This window comes from Erpetoichthys calabaricus, chromosome 2 (genome assembly GCF_900747795.2).
Source record: "Erpetoichthys calabaricus chromosome 2, fErpCal1.3, whole genome shotgun sequence".
NCBI classification, from domain to species: Eukaryota; Metazoa; Chordata; class Cladistia; order Polypteriformes; family Polypteridae; genus Erpetoichthys; species Erpetoichthys calabaricus.
This window is the reverse complement of record NC_041395.2, coordinates 29,126,406-29,147,996: the sequence shown is the minus strand read 5'-3', so window position 1 is coordinate 29,147,996 and position 21,591 is coordinate 29,126,406. Positions and strand designations below refer to the sequence as shown.

The 21,591-nt window shown below is 41.1% G+C and overlaps 1 protein-coding gene across 1 annotated transcript in view; it reads right to left on the bottom strand.

Annotated features, from left to right (window-relative positions):
* The window catches only part of syt12 (synaptotagmin XII), a 375,899-nt gene that overhangs the window by 29,762 nt on the left and 324,546 nt on the right, over positions 1–21,591 (bottom strand). The window contains exons 5-6 of the mRNA XM_028793531.2: positions 8,694–8,909; positions 4,790–4,910 (exon numbers count right to left, since the gene is read on the bottom strand). Coding sequence (XP_028649364.1) covers positions 4,790–4,910; positions 8,694–8,909 — 337 coding nt within the window. The remainder of the gene's footprint in view (positions 1–4,789; positions 4,911–8,693; positions 8,910–21,591) is intronic.

The window sequence follows — 21,591 nt, the reverse complement described above, 5'->3', positions numbered from 1 at the left end:
TAAACCCAGGAAATTTGGATGTGCCATTGTTTAATACATCGTCCTGTTGATCTAGGCAGGGACTGAAGGACATTTAAACTTCTGGGCAGCAGAAGGCAGAGTGAGGGACGGTCCATTGAGTATGCTGCCAAGACACTCAGACAGAGCACAGGGGCTCGCAGGCAGACAAGGATACGTGGCTGGTACTACGTGAGGCACAAGGATGGCAACACTTACCTCCAGGGAGGAAGAGACAGCTCCACAAGAAGATGGTTGTGGGTCCAGCAAGACCAAGCAAAGCTGGCAGACGAGAAGTGAGGCGTGCCTAGGTCACAGCAACACAAGGAGCTCAAAGTGGAAAAAAAGAATGAATAAGAGACGCTGACGGGGATTCCACGATTTGACAAAATGTCTTTTGGAAAACGAGTGTCCTGTGAACAGACTGCATCCATGGACAGTTGGACGATTAATTGTTGGGGTAAAACAGTGCGCAAACTGGACTCTGCATCACTTAAGGTTGTATCCTCCACTTCATGTTTTTAACAGACTTTAGAATGTGGACTGTGTGCTTTCCTTTTTAGAAAAAGGAATTTCGTTCCTGATATTGTTAGATTTTTTTATGTTAATTTATCTTTTTAATGTACTTTATATTGTCTTATGTAATAGAATTGTTGCTTTTCCTGAAATTACTGTTGTGTCTTTCCTTGTGTGTTTACTCACCACCCAATTTAATGAAGCCTGTGTGCTGTTATCGTTAAATTTCAAGAGTTCCCAGTCTCTTATTAAAACTGGGTGGCATAGTCAGATATTTTAACGGTGTCTAAGTTAGATTACCTGTAAGTGTAACCAGACACCTGTCACATAACCAATCAAAACACAGCACTCACTAGAGCCCGCCCTCTAAGCTTTGATGAATGAAAGTGACAGCTTTAAATTCAAGCCATATTTCATGTTGTGTTTGGAGGAATATTACAGACAAAATAAAATAAATAAATAAATAAGCAACAACACAAAAAAAACTATTCATTATGAAAAGACAATGTCCCCTCAGGGATTAATCCAGTGTACCAAATAGCAAATATTTGGTATAACAAGCATAGCAGCATACCAAAATGTATGATGGGAAACAATTCCAAAACTAATGGTAATTCCTGTTGCAGGAAGAATGATTGACATGTGCAATCTCATGACGTCACATCTGGTCAGCTCTGCTGCACCCTCCTCTTCCTGTCCGCCATCCTGAAAACCACCGTATCTCCCATTTTCAAGCAGTCATGTTTTTGACTCGTGCTAAGAAGAAGACGTCTCACATTTATTTTCATATTAGCCAATTTCAATATAAAGGGATTGTTATGGCACCCCAACTCTATTTCATTTTGTTTTGTCTTTTATGACAGTGGCGTAGTCGGCAGGATTTAATACCGAAGATGACAGACCAGATGTGATGTCATGGGATTATGCCCATCAATCATTCTCTCTGCAACAGGAAAACAAGGAAAAGTGTTTGTTGACAGCACCAATTCCTTGCTAGGAGTAGAATTACCATTAGCTAAGCCTTGGAGTTTTTTCCCATTCACGTGTGTGACAGTTCTAATATTTCATTCTCTTTTTCTTTATTTATTCTCATATTTCATAGCACTTTTATTTATTTGTGCATTTATTTATTTTATTTTGTCCAAAATATCCCTCCATACTGCTCCTATCCTCATTGTTCACCGCCATTACTAATCCAAAAATCTAACATAACACTGTTAATGATGACATTGTGATATGACGCACCTTTATCTTTTGCTCATTCCTCCTCTTCTTCCTTTCTTTGCCCCTAAGAATGGCTCCATACAGCTTTGACCTTTGTCAATTAGGATGAAGTTCATTCGTCGATAACCTAACAGTAGATTCATTGCCGAGAGATCATCACAGAGTAATTGCCCGCCACCCAACACCCATGTCAGTCAAAGGTCATGTCAGACTAAAGCCTACCAACTCAATGGGCTGTTAATATTGTTGTCATTATTTATTTGCCTTAGTAATTTATTTATTTAGTTTTAAATCAAGATAAATGACAGATTTGTACTGCATATCATTTGCTGCAGTACTATTCCATATCGTTGTATGTGTTTCAAGAATAAAGCAGTGCATGCTTGCATGTTGTTAGATGTCACTTCACTGACCTGTGCCGTGTGACAGTCTGAGAAAGGCACTCCTTGACAGCCACTGCTATGCCTTCTTGGGCTCCGTTCTGGTTAGCAGATGGCATCAGTAGTATGAGGAGTGCAGAGCAGTGAAAGAGGAGCCAGCCATGGACTAGAGTGTGTCTTGGGTGCGATCATATAGATTGGAGAGATAGAGGTTTGCTACTGTGGCCACCAGGGGGCACTCCAACTCCCCAAACCCGACACAAGCAGACACAGCCACAAGTCCAGTACACAGCAAAACTTTTATTATGGGAAACTCTTCCCTGAAGTGTTTTCCCCAACACAATAAGCACAAAGCACAGCAACACTTTGTCTCCTCTTCTTCTTCTCTGTCTCTGCCTCTTTCCACTTTCACACTTCCCAGCAAGCTTTATCCTGACTCGGGCTCCTGGAGCAGTGGCAGCTGGCTCCTTCTCATGTATACCCGGAGCACTTCTGGGTGAGGAGGGGCCCAATAAAGTAGTGCTCCCCAGACCCTGCAGCACCCTTTGGTGGCATCCACAGGACCCAACAGGGCTGAGTAGCAGGTCTCCATCGCCCATGAAGCCCTGAGGGAACCTGTGTGGCTGCAGCAACCCAGGGGGGAGCTGTCATCTAGATCTGGGGGGAGATAATGCCCTATGCATGCTGTCTACTCCTGGTCCTTCTAGTACAAAGGCATCCCGGCTGGGTAAATCCATCACACTGCATAAAGGACAGGGGGATCATTTACTATCCTGCCTGAGCCAGGAAGTGTCACTAATCCAGATTTCGTCTTCTTCAGTCATTTCTGAAATGTGAATCAGAAGGTTTTGGATTCCTTGTTTAAATGAAACTGCACCAATTCCTATTTGTAATATTGTGTAAAATGCATTTCCTTTCACACTGAGACCTAAACCTCAGGTTCTTTACTAGGTGGGAGCATATACTCCAAACTGTCATACTATATAGGCAACTGAGTCTTGAGCCAGTAAGGCACACCCTTACCTATATGGTCATTTCACCCAAGACTACAGTAGGCACAGACTCTATTGAGGACGTCTCCTCTCATCTCTACTCCTCTACTGACCTGGAAGTAGTAAAAAGTTCTGAGGTCCCAAGTAAGAAACCACAGGCAATGTAACAATGAAGGCAAACTGTTCTTCAGTTCTCGGTAATCAAAGTGTAGCTCCATAAGCAGCAGCACAGGCAGAAGTACTACTGGACATAAAGTATAATAATAATTCTTTGCATTTATATAGCGCTTTTCTCACTACTCAAAGCGCTCAGCAATTGCAGGTTAAGGACCTTGCTGAAGGGCCCAACAGAGCAGAGTCCCTTTTGGCATTTACGGGATTCAAACTGGCAACCTTCTGATTGCCAGTGCAGATACCTAGCCTCAGAGCCACCACTCCGCCACAATATACCACCTGGACCCTTCTAGCCGCATCAGTTTTATGATGGTCTCCATTCTTTGCCCATTTCTTAGCTACTCACAGAAGATGATGTTATTCTCAGAATGAGAAAAGAACACTTTCTGTAGGATACTGTCTTGTTTCTATCTCCTCCCAATTAAGCCTGCCCATCGTGTGAGTGCCCTGTCATGCCTCTTTGTTGTCCTTCTTTGTAAACACTCGGTACCATTTGAATGGATTACCTGTTAAACCTTAACCAGATCAAACAAGAATGCTAAAATAAAGACCAATTGTTAAAAGTTTATCTAATCTAAAAGGTGTCATTTTGCTTGGCTTTTCTCTACATTCATAATGGCTAACACGGTACAACACCCTAGTACTCTAATCTAATCTAAACTTTAACCAAGCTAAGCAATTCTAATAAAGTCAGTCCAGCATGTCAATCCATTAGTCTGTACAACAAAGTCCATGCAGTCTCACATATAGGGGCACCTCCATCATCACAATGCTAATTTTCAGTTTCAAATTATGAACATTTTGTAATTTTCCACGTTTTCATTCACATGTCACTACTCATATTCAATTTACATCTATTGCAAATTTCACGAAGAGTTCACATATCATTGAAAGACTAGTTATTACAGTAAGAACATGTAGTACTAGGGTGTTGTATGTGTTAGCCATTATAGATGTAGTGAGAAGTCAAGCAAAATGACCCCTTATATTGGCTAACTAAAAAGATTACAATATGCAAGCTGTTATGGCAACTCAGGACTAGCACTAAAGTGATTCGGATTCTGAAGCCATAAGTCTGATAGTTCAATCACCACCTCAGGCTCCCTGTGTGACCCCTGCTCCAACTACAAAAGGGTGAAAACAGTTGTACTTTACCATTTGTAGAAGTCTTGTGAAGGTGTTCACTATACAAAGGTGCTATAAATAAAATTGAAGTGAACAGAACAAACAATCCAATCTTTTCAAGTGTTTTAGAAGAACACCACAGCATGAAATAAAGCTCCTTCCTTCCAATTACTCAATTATGTTTATTTATTTATTAGGCTGACGGGTTTATTCAAAGCGTCTTACAACATTTGAGATACAGTTGGTTACATTTCTTTTGTTTTTGCCAATTGGAGCACAGGCAGGGTCACACACAGTGTCAGGGGTGGGATTCGTACCCACAACTTCATTGTTTGAGGTCCAAAGCCTTAACTGCTATACCACACCACCTTCCTTACTCACCTGCAGTCGTCTTCCCGTTTGTCCACATCAGGTTTTTAGCTTTAGCAACCACCACCGTCAGTCTCTCTGCTGTCGGTAAGTAACTGAGGGACAGCAAAATCTCTCCTACTGAGTCAGCAGCCTTCAAAGTCAAAAAGAAAGTGAGCAGGTTACAAAAGAAGAAGAAGAGGATGACTCCTCAAAGCTTTCATCAGAAACTCATTGTGCCCTTTAAATATGCAAGTCCTTCCTTAAAAGAAGTACTCCACCCAAAAATGTAATTTTTTTATGTTAATTAACACATGCAGTTTGTAGTGTTCGCTGAGAAAAAAAATGGAATCCCTTATTTTTGTAGACAACAGACATAACAAAGCTTCTGATAGAGAAGTCACCAATGCTGGACAACAGTAAATAATATCAAAGGGCAGCACGGTGGCGGAGACCTGGTAAGGAGACCTGGGTTCACTTCCACATGCATGGAGTTTGCATGTTCTCCCCATGCCTACATGGGTTTCCTCCCACAGTCCAAAGACATGAAGGTTAGGTGGATTGGCGATCCTAAATTGTCCCTAATGTGTGCTTGGTGTCTGGGTGAGTGTGTGCCCTGCCCAGGGCTTGTTCCTGCCTTGTGCCCTGTGCTGGCTGGGATTGGCTCCAGCGGCCCCCCGTGACCCTGTAGTTAGGATATAGCAGGTTGGACAATGACTGACATTGTGTCACATAATGCCAAGTCATTCAGTCATATGCTCACAATGTGCAAAATGCAAGTACGAGAGGTGTTCAGTAATTTATCTACCTGACTATGAAAATGAAATCTGATGGTCAAAGTCACCTCAGTACTTTTCAATGTGATCCCTTTTGACTTCATCACACTTGGTCCACTTTGTTTCCAGTGATTTAATCTCTTCAGGATGGAAGGATTCATCTTGGTCCTCCAGTCAACCCATTACTGACACCTTGAGGTCATCGTCATCAGGAACTAACCAGAATTTGTTCAGGTTTTCAAAAGAGAAATTAATCACTAGAAGCCTGGTCTGGACTGTACAATGGATGGTTAAGCTCTACGAAGCCACTTTCCCTGACAGCAACTTCTTTTCATTTTTGTCATAAAGCACCAGCAACACGCCTGCTGACAGTTTCCCATGATGCTTCTGTTTGATGACTTCATTGTGAAAGCACAGGTTTCTCAAATGATGGTTGACATTTGTGCCCTGAATAGCAGAACATCCTTTGTATCTCACAAAACTGTCACCATGACTTTTGTGGGCAAATGCTGCACACGACATTTCTTGGGGGTTGGGGACCCCTTATGCTTCTGTTGCATGGACTCTTGTTTGGTTTCATGGTAATCAATTTTAAATTTAAATTTTAAATCACATATTAATCAGATTACTATTTCTTTTCACTTAAGAAATATACCGTATATACTCGCGTTTAAGTTCTCCCGTGGATAAGTCGGGGCCTGATTTTATCGTATAATTTCCAGTATTTTATAATGTCGCTCGTATAAGTCGAATGCTGAAAACTCACACTATTGGTCCAAGAGATTATGATATGCTAACACCCACCTCAGAGAGTAACCATGGAGCACACGGCCTTTTTTATCTATGTATTGTACCTACGTGACCACACAGTAATACCTGAACCATTCTGAAGTGACGTTTGCACTGATTTGTGTTTTTTGTATCTCACACCCTCATACACATTTATCGTAAGAGCATCCCTTATCTACGATGGAGCATTCGATCAGAAGAAAATATGAAGCTGGTTTTAAATTAAACATCGTTGAAGTAGTGAAAGAAATTGGTAACTGCACTGCTGCAACAAAATTCGATGAGTCTGAGAAACCGATGAGAAATTGGAGGAGGCAAGAAGATGTAAAAAATTCCCCTGCTGAATTTGTAAGTTTGTTCGCTTACAAAGAAATGAACAGTCTGTAATGTTTATGGTAGTTTCACTTTAATGGATTCAGAATATCAACCAAAAATATAGAAAAAAAAACATTACATAAAAGGTATAAATTGATTTGCATGTCATTGAGAGAAATAAGTATTTGATCCCCTACAACCCATTCAGAATTCTGGCTCTCACAGTTTACAATCAATCAATTCCAGATCTCAGCTCATTATGTGTATAAGTTTGCCAGTGAACTTCCAGGCCTGTACCTGTGCTTTCTTGAGCAGGGGGACCTTGCGGGCGCTGCAAGATTTCAATCCATTACGGCATAGAGTGTTACCAATGGAGTTCTTGGTGACTGTGGGGTGGTCCCAACTGCCTTCAGATCATTAACAAGCTCCTCCCATGTAGTTTTGGGCTGATCTCTCACCATTCTCATGATCATCCTCACCCCATGAGATAAGACGGGGCTCCATGTGATTGATGATTATTTTATATTTCTTCCATTTATGAATAACCGCACCAATAGTTGTCACCTTCTCACCGAGCTTCTTGCTGATGGTCTTGTAGCCCATTCCAGCCTTGTACAGGTCTATAGTCTTGTCCCTAATGTCCTTTGACAGCTCTTTGGTCTTGCCCATGATGGTGGAGAGGTTGGAATGGAAGAAATTGATTCTGTGGACAGGTGAGCTTTATACACATAACAATTTGACATCATGAGTATCTGGAATTGATTGATTGATTTTTGATTGTAATATCTGTACTACATGGGCACAGTGGGGCTAATCAGTGGGAGCCAAAATTCTGGCCTGGTTGTAGGGGATCAAATATGAGGGCAATCCCAAAAGTAAGGTCTCCAAAGCAGTGGGGAAATAGAGAAACTGTTCATATGGCTGTTGGCCACACTGTTGTGATTGGTGCTTCCTCCACTCCCAAACAAGCATGTGCGGCTTCGATGGGATGCTCAATCTTGGCTTGGCAGCCCTTGAAAATGGAGCTCCCATTGAACAATTTCCAACGAGACAGTCGCGAAGGTTGAGGAAAACATGCATAAAGATCGGCGGTTGGAACTTCATCACCCACCCACCCTATAGTCCGGACTTGGCACCCAGTGACTACCACCTGTTCGCTAAGTTGAAAGAACATTTGTCCGGAAGGCGATTCTGCTCCAACGAAGAGGTGAAAGATGAGGTTCAACGCTTCCTGAAGGACATGGCGGCGAGCTGGTATGACATGGGCATTCTAAAACTACCACAGCGTCTACAAAAATGCACCGACCGAAATGGCAATTATGTAGAAAAATAAACTAAGTCTTTAACCTTTAAAATGATGTAAACATTATGGAAAATAAATGGTTGTTTGTATTTCTAAAAAAATAGGAGACCATACTTCACTTAATGACATGCAAATCAATTTAGAACTTTTATGTCATGTATTTTTTCTATATTTTTGGTTGATATTCAGTTCTCTCTCCATTAAAATGAAACTTCCATAAAAATTAGAGACTGTTCATTTCTTTGTAAGTGAGCAAACTTACAAATTCAGCAGGGGATCAAATACTTATTTCCCCCACTGTATATGACAGGTAGAGGCATATGGAATTAAAAAGTTAAAAAAGCTTCTCCACAGGAATTTAAATGCCTTTCTTCTTGTGTGAATGAAGAGAATTTTGTTGGCAGTGAAACACAATTTATTTGGTGAATTTTTTTGTGAAGTGAAGCATTGAGTTTCGGTTTGAATTCAATTCACACAAATCGTTTCGCTCGTCCCTACTGTATATGCAATGATAACGTACATTTGTGTCAATGCCTAACAAAACCAGAGAGTGAAATAGGAAAATGAAATCCCACCCTGTGTCAACTAAGTTGTTCCAACAAGATCCAAAAGTACTGGCATCCATTTTTGTTTTTTTAACTTACAGTTCTCTCTCCATAACATGAGATATGTGAGGCCATTCAGTCCACCAAGCTCCAAGCAGTCCCAATATCTCAACCAAATACTTTTAAAAAGAATAGACAGCGTCTGTCACCTTATTTACATCCTGCAGATATAACCAGGCATTAAAAGGCCGTATTGAGAGGTCCAGGTCTGAAAGTTTTAGTTCGGCAATCCCTGTGCTGATGTTTCTCTCATCTTCATCGATGCCAAACACTGAAAACCTCAAACTGTTTTCTTCAAGAGCTCCAGGATCCAGGGGAATGGAAAATCTCTCATCAAAAAAAACGGAAAATGCGTTCCGCTGTATCTGTGCAAAACAAGAAAGGCAGAGTATAGTTTAAAATGATACCTTCATGGAATGAGACACTCAACACATAATGACATAACTCCACTGCCACAAAGAATAAGAAAAATAGGATAATGAAGAGATGAATGAAGGAAAGCCACGCGTAGTGTCAAAGCCACCTAAAAGACAACAAATAAGGACTTAATTGCAAAGACACCATGGCTGATCCCACAAGGACTTGCTTCTCTTAGCTGTGACCTCTGGTGAGCACCTTCATGGGAACTCACGTTAAAATATTAAACTGCAGAGAGTAACCGCCGCTGCTCTCACTCCAAAGACTACTTGATAAGTAAAGTAAATAATACATCTTAATGTAATAATAAAGAATCTCAGTAGTTTATGATAATCAAACAAAGCTTGGAAGAATTAATAAATAACAAAAGGCAGAGATACAGCTAGAGAAAGACATAGAAACTTTATGATACTCAACATACTTTGATACAAAATGAAAAAGAAAGAAATCCAACTGTAGACGTCAGTAAACCACCAGTACTAGAACCTAAGTGAAGAAAAGGAGAAATTAACAGCAACGTTCATTTACCGAAAACTCAAAAGACGAAGGCAAAACCCAATCCAAAGCAAACAAATAACAGGGGTGTGCAAAATTAAACTCCTAAAAATCTGTTTTAATTGTGACTAACTGTTTTTGTTTGCATTTATCAACACAATAAACATATTGTGTCAGATGACCAGGGACCTTGTCCCACCGGGACGCCTGGAGAAGCAAAGAGCCAGGAGAGGGGCAATGCCTTTTCTGGGACACAAGAGGGCAGCCCCCCCTGGATTGCATGGGGGCCACGGAGCTTGGAAGCTAAACCCTGTTGGGGACTGTGCCCACCGCCAGGGGGCACCAGGATGGTTCCGGAGCCATGAAGGTCATCAGGGAGCATCTATTCGGGGAGCCGGAGCCGGGAGGAGAGGACAGAGCTTGCGAGAGAGGAGAGGAGGCGGCTGAAGTAAAAGAGAAGAGAAGAGAGAGAAGGAAGGAAGGAGAAGGACTGAGTATTGTGGGGTTTGTGCACTGGGTGTTGTGATAAGGACTGAGAAAAGTAAACATGTGTGTTTTTCGGACTTCTGTGTGTCCTGTGTCTATCTGTGTTGAGGCTGATCTTCCACAATATACAATGAGAAGGGTTCCACTACATCACATTGAAGTACAGAATTGAAAAGGAATTTAATTAAAATTAACAAATTACACAATTTATTCATGTATCCCACATTGTTCTAAATCAATTTAACATTTAACATTAATATTTAGTCAGTCTTATATTTTTAAAACATATCTACCTTAATAAAAGGATACATGTCTGTGAGTCTGTCTGTGTGTTCATCCAGTTACTATGTCTCTGTCATTCCAACAGATGGTGCATCACAAATGCTAACAGTATTAAGAATCCCAAACCGAATGGCATGTAAAAGGGACATACACATTGTATGGTGCCCTGCAAATGTTAACGCCGAGGACCACATCAATTATTTTAACCTGCAATTAGCACAGCTAGTTTGTCAATAAAACAACAATCCATATTCATTGACGTATCCCTGGGTTTGTCACTGCTTAGTTTTTTTGTTTGGTGGCCTGTTATTTGTCCACTTTTTCTGGTGCATCCTTATGAATCATGAAGCAGTTCATCTGCCACTATATTGACATCTCAATGTTCCTGGTACCTTCTCTCCATTCCCTGTATGGAATTGTTCCTCCAGTTCTTCCCTCACAGCTCCATAATTTTCAGGTAAAAATTCCAAATGTGAATCTAAAAAGTGAACTTTGAGATTCACATTGCAACTCAGTTTCTTATACTTGACTAATACTTTCACATGTTTTAAATAATTCAGATCTTTGATGTCACCTAAAAACTTAGAGATGACTTCTCTGAATGATACAACCCAAGCGTCTTGTTCCAGGTTGTTCATCGCACTGTCAACTTCTGTATCAGAATTCTAAAGCAAGTCCCTCTGTCAATTTAGCCTCAGACAAAGCCAGACATTTTCGGCACAAATCCATAACACAGGTTCCATGTTTTGATCGGGCTTTGACAAACTGCTTCATTTAACTAAGTTTAATATGAAGTGGTGGTAGCAGCACTTGATCTGGATCCATCGGTCTATGTCTGATGATGGTTATGGAGCCAAGCTGTCACTTTTTGTAGTTGGCCATTGTGGAAGAAAACAATTTGAAACAGACACCCACCCGCCCCCCCATCCACTGGAATGCCCGGATTTAGGCAATAAAACACAGGAAGGCAAAAGTTTCAATCGTTATTCTTTATCTAAATCTCCAAAGAGGTAACAAGGTAACAAGTGAAATAAATGTTAGTAGCCACATGCTACAAACAAAAAAGTGTCCTCTGCGCTATTATTTATACAATTAATTGATTAGGTCACCACTGAAAAAAAGGAATTCATTACATAATCAGAAAACTTTTAACATGATTGGCTACACCCAGTTGCTAGTGGGACACGGCAGATGTTGATACCTTAAATGACCTCAATTTGATTGATAGTCCTGTTAGCTTAGGATGTACGTGACTTTTTAAATGTATCATTTGTATTCTTATTTTAGGAGACGTATGAGTTCCCCTACAGGTTTATCCGGGTTTGATCAATAAGTCAAAGATCTAACTCTTCATGATCCAGCTGGGTACAAAAACAGGAAACTTAGTACAGCAGTACCTTGAGATACGAGTGCCCCAACATACGAGTTTTTTGAGATACGAGCCGTCACTAGGTTGATTTTTTGCCTTGAGTTACAAGCCAAAATTCCAGATACGAGCCATGAAAGAGTCTTGTCACCGCACATTCCGAGGAACTGACAATGGAGGAGTTGACGGGACTATAGACGCAGCAACATACGGAGATTCTGCAGGAGATTGGTATCACAGAGGAGCCAGAAGTAGAGGAGGTGATCTCTTCAAGTGAGATAAAGGAAGTGTTGGCAATGTGCAAAAAAAGGTTCAGACTTTATTGAAAAGAAACACCCTGAAAAAGTCGCAACTGGTCGTGCAGCAGCGCTATTTAATGACATTTGCCTAACTCATTTCAGAAACATTCTAAAGGGGAGGAAGAAACAAGGCTCCTTGGATAGAAAACATATTGAAACACCCTGCGAATGAAAGTGATGAAAGCATGGCAAAAAAGAAAAAAGCTAGTGAAGAAGACAATTAAGTTAAGCAAAAGTGAAGTGAAGGAAAAAAATAATACAATACACTAATCGGCTCCGCCAACATCTGCTTATTTCTTTAGATTCACTTTTATGAATTAGGTTTTATTTTGTTTGTATACAATATTTGTTCATTATACTGTAAATACATTTTTCTTATTTTGAAAACATTTAACAAAAAATTGGGGTGGTTTTTTTGGGGCTGGCACGAATGAATCTCATTTCAATTAATTTCAATGGGGAAAATTGATTTGAGATATGAGCATTTTGACTTACGAGCTCGGTCACGGAATGAATTAAACTCATATCTCAAGGTACCACTGTACTTGCGAAAATATAGAAAAATGATTATGTCATAAAATGTATCATTTTCTCTTAATACTAGAATTACCAAAACTTACCAAAAAACTCGTAAATCCGGCCCACCTTAAATCCGCTCAAACCTCTCCGTCAGCGTCTATTTACCTTGATTTATTTATTTACTTGATTTAAAGTCACAAGTAGACTGCAGAGCTTCCTCTGTTTGATTGACACGGGCATGCTCAAAAAATACACGTGTAATGCCACACAAAATGCCTGCTGACACTTCAGTACACAAGCAATGGTACGAAAATGCAGTTAGACTTCTTTTTTGGGCATATACACTGTCCAGGTCTAAACACTAGCGTGGAGAGTCACTAAAATTTTGTCGTTAGTACTAAAAAATTTTGCTTTTTGGTGTGTGTTCAACATTTCTTGTATTTCCTGTCATTCTACACTTATATAGATCTTTGTAGACACAGAACACACATGGAATGCATGTGTTCCAAATAGCGATGTATTATTTACACTATACAGCTCCAGGTACCTGACTCTCAGATAAACAAGGCTTGAGCCGGGAGAGGTTTTTGCCCTTTCTGCGGCGGTGGGAGGATGGGATAGCAGACTGCTTGATGCTTGGGCTTATCAACACATTTACAAGACAAAAGACGCTGAATGGAGAGGTGCGAGTGGATTTAAGGAGGGCCGAATTTCCAAGTTTTTTCATAAGCATTGGTAATTCTAGTGTTAATGGGTTATATAAATAACAAGAAATTCATTTATCATAGTGAATAATAAAATAACAGCATCAGCTTTTAACTCTTTTAGGGCGGATGTCGACTTTTGTCGACAGGAGGGGTTGAAGGCTAATGTCGACAAAAGTCAACATCCAGGGATAGGGGGCGGCAATCAGCTGTTAATGGCGACAAATCTCACTGTCACGTCACAGGCATTCCCTCTGTGCTTGGAGGAATGATAGACTCATTGACTCGGCAACTAAACCTTGTGTGTGCGTGAGTTGCAAAATGTAAACAAAAGCAAGATGGCACCGACATGTGAAAAGGCAGCGAAGCAAGTGCAGAAAAGAAAACACTCGGCAGACAATGTTTTGCGCATTATCGCGGAGTCGGACTCTTGATTTTTCAGAATCGGACTTTATTGGCAGTGATCAGGAGATCAAGCAAGAGAGTTAGAAGCAGGCATCAGCTGATCAGACACCAGCCGATGCCGCGCCAGCGGATCTGCTGCCAGTTGAGTGCCTTCGCGCAGCCGATGCATCTACGGCAAGGTTCGCATGGGATAAATACACAGACATTGATCCGTTGAGAGCCGATCTGGCTACCGGAGTTTACAAGACGGCATGTCTTGCTGTTGGACACGACAGATCACCAGCTGCTGTACTTCAGGCTGCTCTCTCCTGATGCTGCTTTCATCTACTGTCAGATGAGACAAACAGGTAGGCAGAGATTTTTTTTGAATCGCGGGCTGCGTTTGCATCGCATTCTCGTTTTTCAAAGTGGAAACCCACAACGAAAGACGAGATGAAGCACGCTGTGGCATTACAAATAGAGATGGGACAGAACTGGTGATATAACTTCAGGGAGCATTGGTCCAAATGTGTTTTGTCCCCTGGTGGCTTAGGTACGTGCTGCTGCAAAGTTTTATTCACTTCTGTAATAAACAGAAGCAAATCCCATGGGGTGAGCCAGGCTATAATGCCATACATAAAGTTCGTAAAGTTTCAGAAGATGAAAAGAGGTGACAATACGGTTTTCATGCAGGCAGAAAACTTGGTGGCAGTGGCATGGCACGATGGCAAATGGGTGACTTGTCTCTCTACAGTACACACTAACTATATATGTGAGAAAGTGCAGCAACAGACAATTGAAAAATAGGCATCAAAACAACACATATTGTAAGGAGTGCAATGTGGCAATGACTGAAATTGGCTGCTTTGAGCGAGATCAGACTTTGCTGTGTAAAATGTATGTGATATGTATGTGAAATCATAGAGTATGCAGGCTCATACAACATGCAAGACAGTAACATTTGTCAAAAGTAAATATTTTTTGTTGATTTGATATGTTAAACAATTGCTTTGTGTTCTTTTTTAAAAAATGTTAGTTTTTGGAAAAATATTCAGCCCTGGGAGAAAAGAAACAAAAAAAAAATTAGCCCTAAAAGAGTTAAGCATAAGCTCAGAAGAATATGAGACTCAGACACACGCCAGGTGCACATTGGACCATGATTCAAATTTAACTCTTACATCATTCCATCCAATCCCAAACTTAATTCTTGTTTCTGCTGTCCTTCTCACAGAGAAAACCGGAGAATTGTGAATGCCTGACTGCTGAGCCAGTAAGATCCCCAGAACTTTCAGATCTCCAACATATGAACCAGAGGTGCTCCTTCTAGTTCATTTCTTCAAGAAGATTTCCAAAGTTCTTGCAGATTTCTTTCAAATGCACAGAATGAACAACAGGTACTGATGCACATTTATTAGGGTTATGAAGAAGCCCTCCTGTTAGATAGATAGATAGATAGATAGATAGATAGATAGATAGATAGATAGATAGATAGATAGATAGATAGATAGATAGATAGATAGATAGGCTATCTATCTATCTATCTATGATATAGAGCCTTTCATTTCTATCTATCTATCTACTCAGTGGCACTTTTTCCCGATGCTCTCCACGCTGCTGTTGCCCATGTGTGGCACTACCCAGAGCCATCTTGGTGCTATAATGTAGCACATGTTCAGGGGCTTCTATCTCTAATTCTAGCAATTGAGGACCCCACCTTTGTCTTCTACCCAAAATCTCACCAATAAGGGTTGGGGTCACATCTATCCATAAATATATAACATATTTTACATACAGTATGTTAGCTGATGAAGCTGAAACACGGGTCTCTTCATTTTCTGCTTCTTCCACTGGTCTGACTAGGTGGGCCGTGTGTGCACTGAGGTTTTTCCAAAGGTCTGATTGATTTGATAGCCGACTTGACAGTTTTGTTGTCAGCATCAGGTTTAGCGTGTTATTCCGTAAGGTACAAATTTATTTTCTGGTTGACTAAACTCCATCCCAATGTCAATCTTAATTGAATAATTTTTATTTAATTAAGTAATCAAATATAAAGGAACAGGCCAACAAGGAAGGCTTGTAATTTAAAATAAAAACTAATTATCTAAAGCAAGCTAATCTAGCAGAATAATTCCTAATAAGTAAAGAAAAATACAAATTTTAAATAAAAAAAATGGAAAGAATGAACAGAAGCATTCACAAAAAAAAAATGACAGAGACGCTTAGAGATTTCAAAGCCTCTGTCAGACATCTCTTAAATCACAAAGAGATGAAACTCCTTGATGTGGGACTAAGAACTTTGACAGCAGGGTGAGATGAAAGGTGCTTTTGATGTTGCTGAAGGGTTTAATAACTGGGGGGAAAGGGAAAGGTGATATCAGTGACACTCTGAGGAAAACTGTACAAAAAAGAATGAGCGAAGATGGAATTAAAACAAAGAAAAACAAGAAAAGCATCCGACCCACTGAGAGAACAATGAGGCTGAAGTAAACACACAAAATCAAATGTGTGAGGATGGAAAAGAATTACAGAACTCAATGATTAAGCACCAGACATAGTTAAGTATAAATTAATCTTCTTTTGGCTGAAAAAATAAATAATTAAACAAATAAATAAAGATATTTCCCCCCCACCCCAATAGAAAATGAGAGTAATGAGGAATACAGGAGGCCTCCTTAAAGGTGTAATGGTGGGCATGTTTTAGAACTCCTCAGTCACAGTCATTCTGTTGTAATCAGTCAGTGTTGTAAGGGTTAAGGTTAGTAATATTTAGCTTTAGCAATTTAGGGATGTACAGTATACCTCTTAGGGTGTGTACCCTTGTAATACCCTCACTTGCCCAAAGGGTTATGGTTAGTGTTGTAAAGGTGTGGAGAGTGTGTCCTTCAATAGCTTTTATACCATCTGGATCACAGGGGATGGGGCTTCTCAGGCTCTCTTGTTGCCCTTAATGAGAAGCGTCTCGGTGCTGTGAGGGAGAAAGGAGACAAGACCGTTAGCGACAGCACCTCCTCTCGTTCTTGGGGGGGTACCGCATGCCTTGTATGAGTCTGGAAGGCGATCCTCTGGTTTGCATGCGTGACATCCTATTGCAGACTACTGTTACACCATTTTGGCAGCTGCAAAACACACATTGCAATCTTGTTCTCAATCAGAAAGTGCTGCCATTTAAAATGAGTGACCCAAGTCAGCACAACCCGAGCAGAATTAACGCACAGCTCTCCAGGTGCAAACACTAAGTGGCAAAATGAATCCGACGGCACATAGAAAAATAGGAGGAAGAAAAAGCTATGTGTGATCACTGGACCTCAATTCCAAAAAGGAACTGCGTTGATACCAGAAGACGACAGGAAGCTCAATGAGGAAGAGGAAAGGGAAGAAGAACAGCTATGGCAGAGAAGCTGGGAAATGGGTGCAACCATATTTGAGCTGCTTACTGATTGCTTGTATAATCTGTACCTTCAGAGAGGAAAACCGGTAGATTACTGGTATGTGTTGTAAACAGGACAGGTAGATGATGGTATCCACATGCACATTACTGAGATGGAACTGACTGGTAGCTCTGAGGCTAAGGATCTGCGCTGGTATCTGGAAGGTTGCTGGGTCAAATCCCGTTACTGCCAGAAGAGATCAAACCCCACTGGGCCCTCGAGGAAGGCCATTAACCTGAAAATTGCTGCTGTACTATGTTTGACCCTCACCATAAAGGTCATACAAAAAGATAATTCCCTACATCCCCTGGGAATTAATACAGCGTTTCAAATACACAAAGGTAGCATGGTAGTGTGACGATGCAGGTTCGCTCCACACTCCCAATCTGACTTCTGGGAGTTCTTGAACCTGACACCGTTGGTAATGTCACCGATGAGCTAGGCAGTGAGGCACAACAAAGCAAGGGGATGGTGCAAAAAGTGCCAAGTGCTTTTATTAAAACAACAAACAAAAACAAAGTGTCCAAATTAAATAAAGTGCAGTGCATCAAAATAAGTCATTAAATAAATAATCCATAAAACAGGTGAAAGGTGAAGGTTAAAAGCCATTGGAAAAAAAATCCTTTAAAAAAAACAACAAGGTTAAAACAATGGCTGGAAGCTGTCCCTTTAAAGACAAAGCCTGGTGCCTTTCTTTTACTGGTGACTCCCAGGCTATGCACCAAAGGAGCCACCCTACCTGCAGCTGATCTGCTTTCTGCCTTCTCCTGCTGGTTTGTTCACCTCGCTAATCCCTGGCTCCGGTAGGCTTCACCAAACCGTGACTTGGGCTCCCCAGCGACCAGGGTGCTCACGCTGAGGCTTTCACGTCCCAAGTCTCGACTCCCGCTGCCTTCTTGGCCTTATGAGGCGAGCCATATGCCTTCCGGTCACTCCCGCTCCTCCCTGAATACTCAGCGGGAGCGACCACAATCAACTGCTCCTGGGGTGCTGGCCAAACACCCAGGCTAACTGCTCAGCTACCCGCAATTAGCACGAGCCTGCGCTTGCTTGCTCTCGCTCTCCTGCACCGGTTTTCCTCTACCTGCTTCCAGCCTTCTTCTCCTGCAACCTCCATTTTCTTTCCCCACCTAGCCACCTCACGCTTCTATTTATTACAGGGACATGGATCAGATGTGGCAATTAGCAGCTCACGGCGCCAATTACGGATGAAGGACAACTCCTCAACTGTGCACTTTAGTGAGGACCATCCACATCACGCATCACCCAGGAACCGCTCCGGCCACACATACCACGCCCCCTCGCTAAGCTGCAAGTGCGGCGACTATTTATTTAAAAAGTGGCCTTTTTGACGTCAGCTGTGGACCCGCTACACCACAGGTAGACCCTCACTCATTTACAGAGGGTAATGGTGTTGGAGCTCTTTACTGTACAGAATATGTCTACATGTCCAAAACATATCTAGACATGTAAAAAATACACCCAATGAAATGGTTGTTCTTTTATACATTTCAAGTTTGATTTTTATTTAAAAAGTGTATAGATACATGAGATATAATCAAAAAAATAGTGAAAACTTGGCTTTGCAATAAATTATTCAATGAAAAATAAAACAGAAATGCCACATGTGTCTATGGAAAGAGTGTGTCCAACTTTGGCTGGCATGGTAATTAGGACGTGTTTGCGTGGATTGCCTTTGCCTTTTCAAGCACTTCCTGCTGTGCCATTTGTGCTCTTCAGAGCTTCACTGTTTAATAGAGTCTTTATGGAAAATAAATCTTTTATTTATAAAAACTCTTCATTGCCCTTTTTGTGTGACTAACCAAGGCTGACAGTTTCCTCCTTTAGAGAGCATTGTGAGTCATTGCTCAGGATTTTATGCTAAGGGACTCTCATGTTCATAACACAAGAGACACACTGGAGAAGAAAATGATGATGCTGAGTGTAATGAGTGCTGTGACTTTTCTTCCTTTTTTGATTTCGTTAGTGTTATACATTTTGTATTATTGGGTTTTCCTTTGATTTGTGTTTTTTTTCACTTTGTGCCTTTAATGACCTCTTGGGCACGGCCATCAGCAGTGTGTCTGTCTGCAGAGAGAGTTCCGACCTTGTTGAGAGGTTTACTTACCTCGGCAGTGACATTCATGTCTCTGGTGACTCTTCCTATGAAGTCAGTAGACGGATTGGGAGAGCATGGAGGGGGGGGGGGGGTTTCATGAGTGTGTGGCGCTCCCGATATCTCTACAAAAGGACGAAGGTCCAAGTCTTTAGAGTTCTGGTGCTCCCTGTCTTGCTATATGTTTTTTAGACATGGATGCTATTCAGTGACCTGAGATAAAGACTGGACTCCTTTGGTACTGTGTCTCTCCAGAAAATCCTTGGGTACCATTGATTTGCCTGTGTGTTGCTCATGGAGTCCTGAATGAAGCACATTACCTACATTGTGAGGGAGTGTCACTTGCAGCACTACGGCCATGTGGTGCGATTCCCCAAGTGTGATCTGGCACACAGGATCCTCATTGTTGAGGACTCAAGGGGACACCCACGTAACACCTGGCTGCAGCAGATAGAGGCTCATTTCTGGAGGGTGGGACTGGACCGCTTGTCTGCCTGGGAGATTGCAAACCAAGATCCCGAGCTGTTTCATTGTGTGGTGGGTGCAGCATCTAACTGTACCAGTGCCTGCTCCCCAACCTGACCTGATCTGTGCTGTAAATTCAAAGTAATACAATAAATTTGGTATTGAAGGATTTTGTGTGCCCGGACCCTTCTAAATTCTGTGTCGAGGGCTGTAGTATTTGTTGTGAAGTTCAACACTTTTTCAAATACCTGTACAAACACTTAGGGGACTACTGCAGGGCTACAAAAAGGGTAATACCATCTCTAAACGGGAAAGGACAATGTCAGTAACAACCTGTCTTCTTTTAGCTCTGAGACCAATCGTTCCCAAGAGCAGTGACATCATTTCTTTCTCAAGTGTCTTGGAATTCCTACTTCTTCCTCCCAGGATGACACATAAACAGCCTCATCAACACGGTGCTAGCGTTGCTGCCTGGCATTAAAGAGCCCAGAGTTCACATCCTGGAGGACTTTGTCTTCATTCTATAGGCAGAATGGTGGCTCTGTGGATAAGGATCTGCGTTGGTATCTTGAAGGCAGTCAGTTCAAGTCCTGTTACTGCCAGAAGGGATCCTACTCTATTGGGCCCTTGAGCAAGGCCCTTAACCTGAACATTGCTCCAGGGGTGCTGTACAATGGCTGACCCTGCACTCTAACCTCTTAAGGTCACACAAAAAGACAATTTCCCCTCAGGGATTAACAAAGTATATCACATTAAATCAAAATCAGCAGAAGTCAGAATTCACTAGTGGAACTTGCATCCGAGTACCACATTCAGCACCAGAAACAACATTTTTCTTTTGATTTGTGACGTCTGTTATGGTCTACTTACTTGTACACATGTTATGTTTCAACCCAGCTGGAGTTCAAATTCCTTTTTTATGTTTTGTATTTTTTTTGTTTTGTTCATTTTTGATTTTTTTGTTCTATGTTAATATTTCTTTGTGTCTGTGTATCTTCTGCGATGTGCAAGTATGTATTGTGGGTGGTTCCCCAAGAGGCTGGGCCACCTGCCTATCACTGCTCATAGCCCTGTAAAACCTGGGAGAACAAGCAGTCCTTGCGGTTCATTGAATGCGCTTGATGGTTTGAATAAGTAATATTTATTATTGTGCTTTTTTTCTTGGTTTCTGACCTTCAAACTCTATTTTTGACCATTCTTCCTGGATTTATGCTTTTGGACTTGTTTGCATTGGGATTGCAGAGCCTGTTATACTTTTTGTACTCCTTGCAGTTTTTTGACAAGAAGAGAATTTTTGCAAATATTTTTATTTATAAAGAATCTTTCTCTCCCATTTATGTGTACAAACTGAAGGTTGATAGCTCTTTCCTTTTATGGGGGTTTTCTGCTATAATTTTTCAGACATTATGTTAAGCTTCTCCCAACTTCATGACTTCATTACACTGGTCAACAAGCATTTCAATACTGGGATTCTTTCATCCGTACTTTAACAAATTTCACTTGCTGACTCCAAATCTGAAAAAAACGTTTTCGTCTAGCATGTGTCATTTTTTAGTTATGATCTTCCGGGTCTTGGACAACTAGGGTGACTGGACAGTAAAGGCGGATAACCATTTTCATTAATACCGGTAATTCCACTATGGATGCCATTGAGATAAACAAATTTGCCACATGTTTATTTTAAAATTATTACATTTAATTAGCGGAAAAAATATTTGTTAATGAATATAAAGTCTTATATGACTCTAAAGCATGAAGATACAACTCAGACATGACGCTGCAGCAGGTAGTCGATTTTACTGTTTCCTTAATGTAACATTGCATATCAGGACATTTTGTTCGTTAGATTCACCATCAGTTTGAAAGATGTTGTTAAAAAAATTTCACTGATTTGTTTACCGTGGACTTTTTCAACTAGTGTCCTGGCCGAAGTAAGATGAAGTCATACCTGGCAGGTACGACATGAAGCATGTGCCATTATGTGCAAGAAAAGACAAAGCCGCCTATACTTCCTTAGAAGACTGGCATCCTTCAACATCTGCAGTAAGATGCTGCAGATGTTCTATCAGATGGTTGTGGCGAGTGC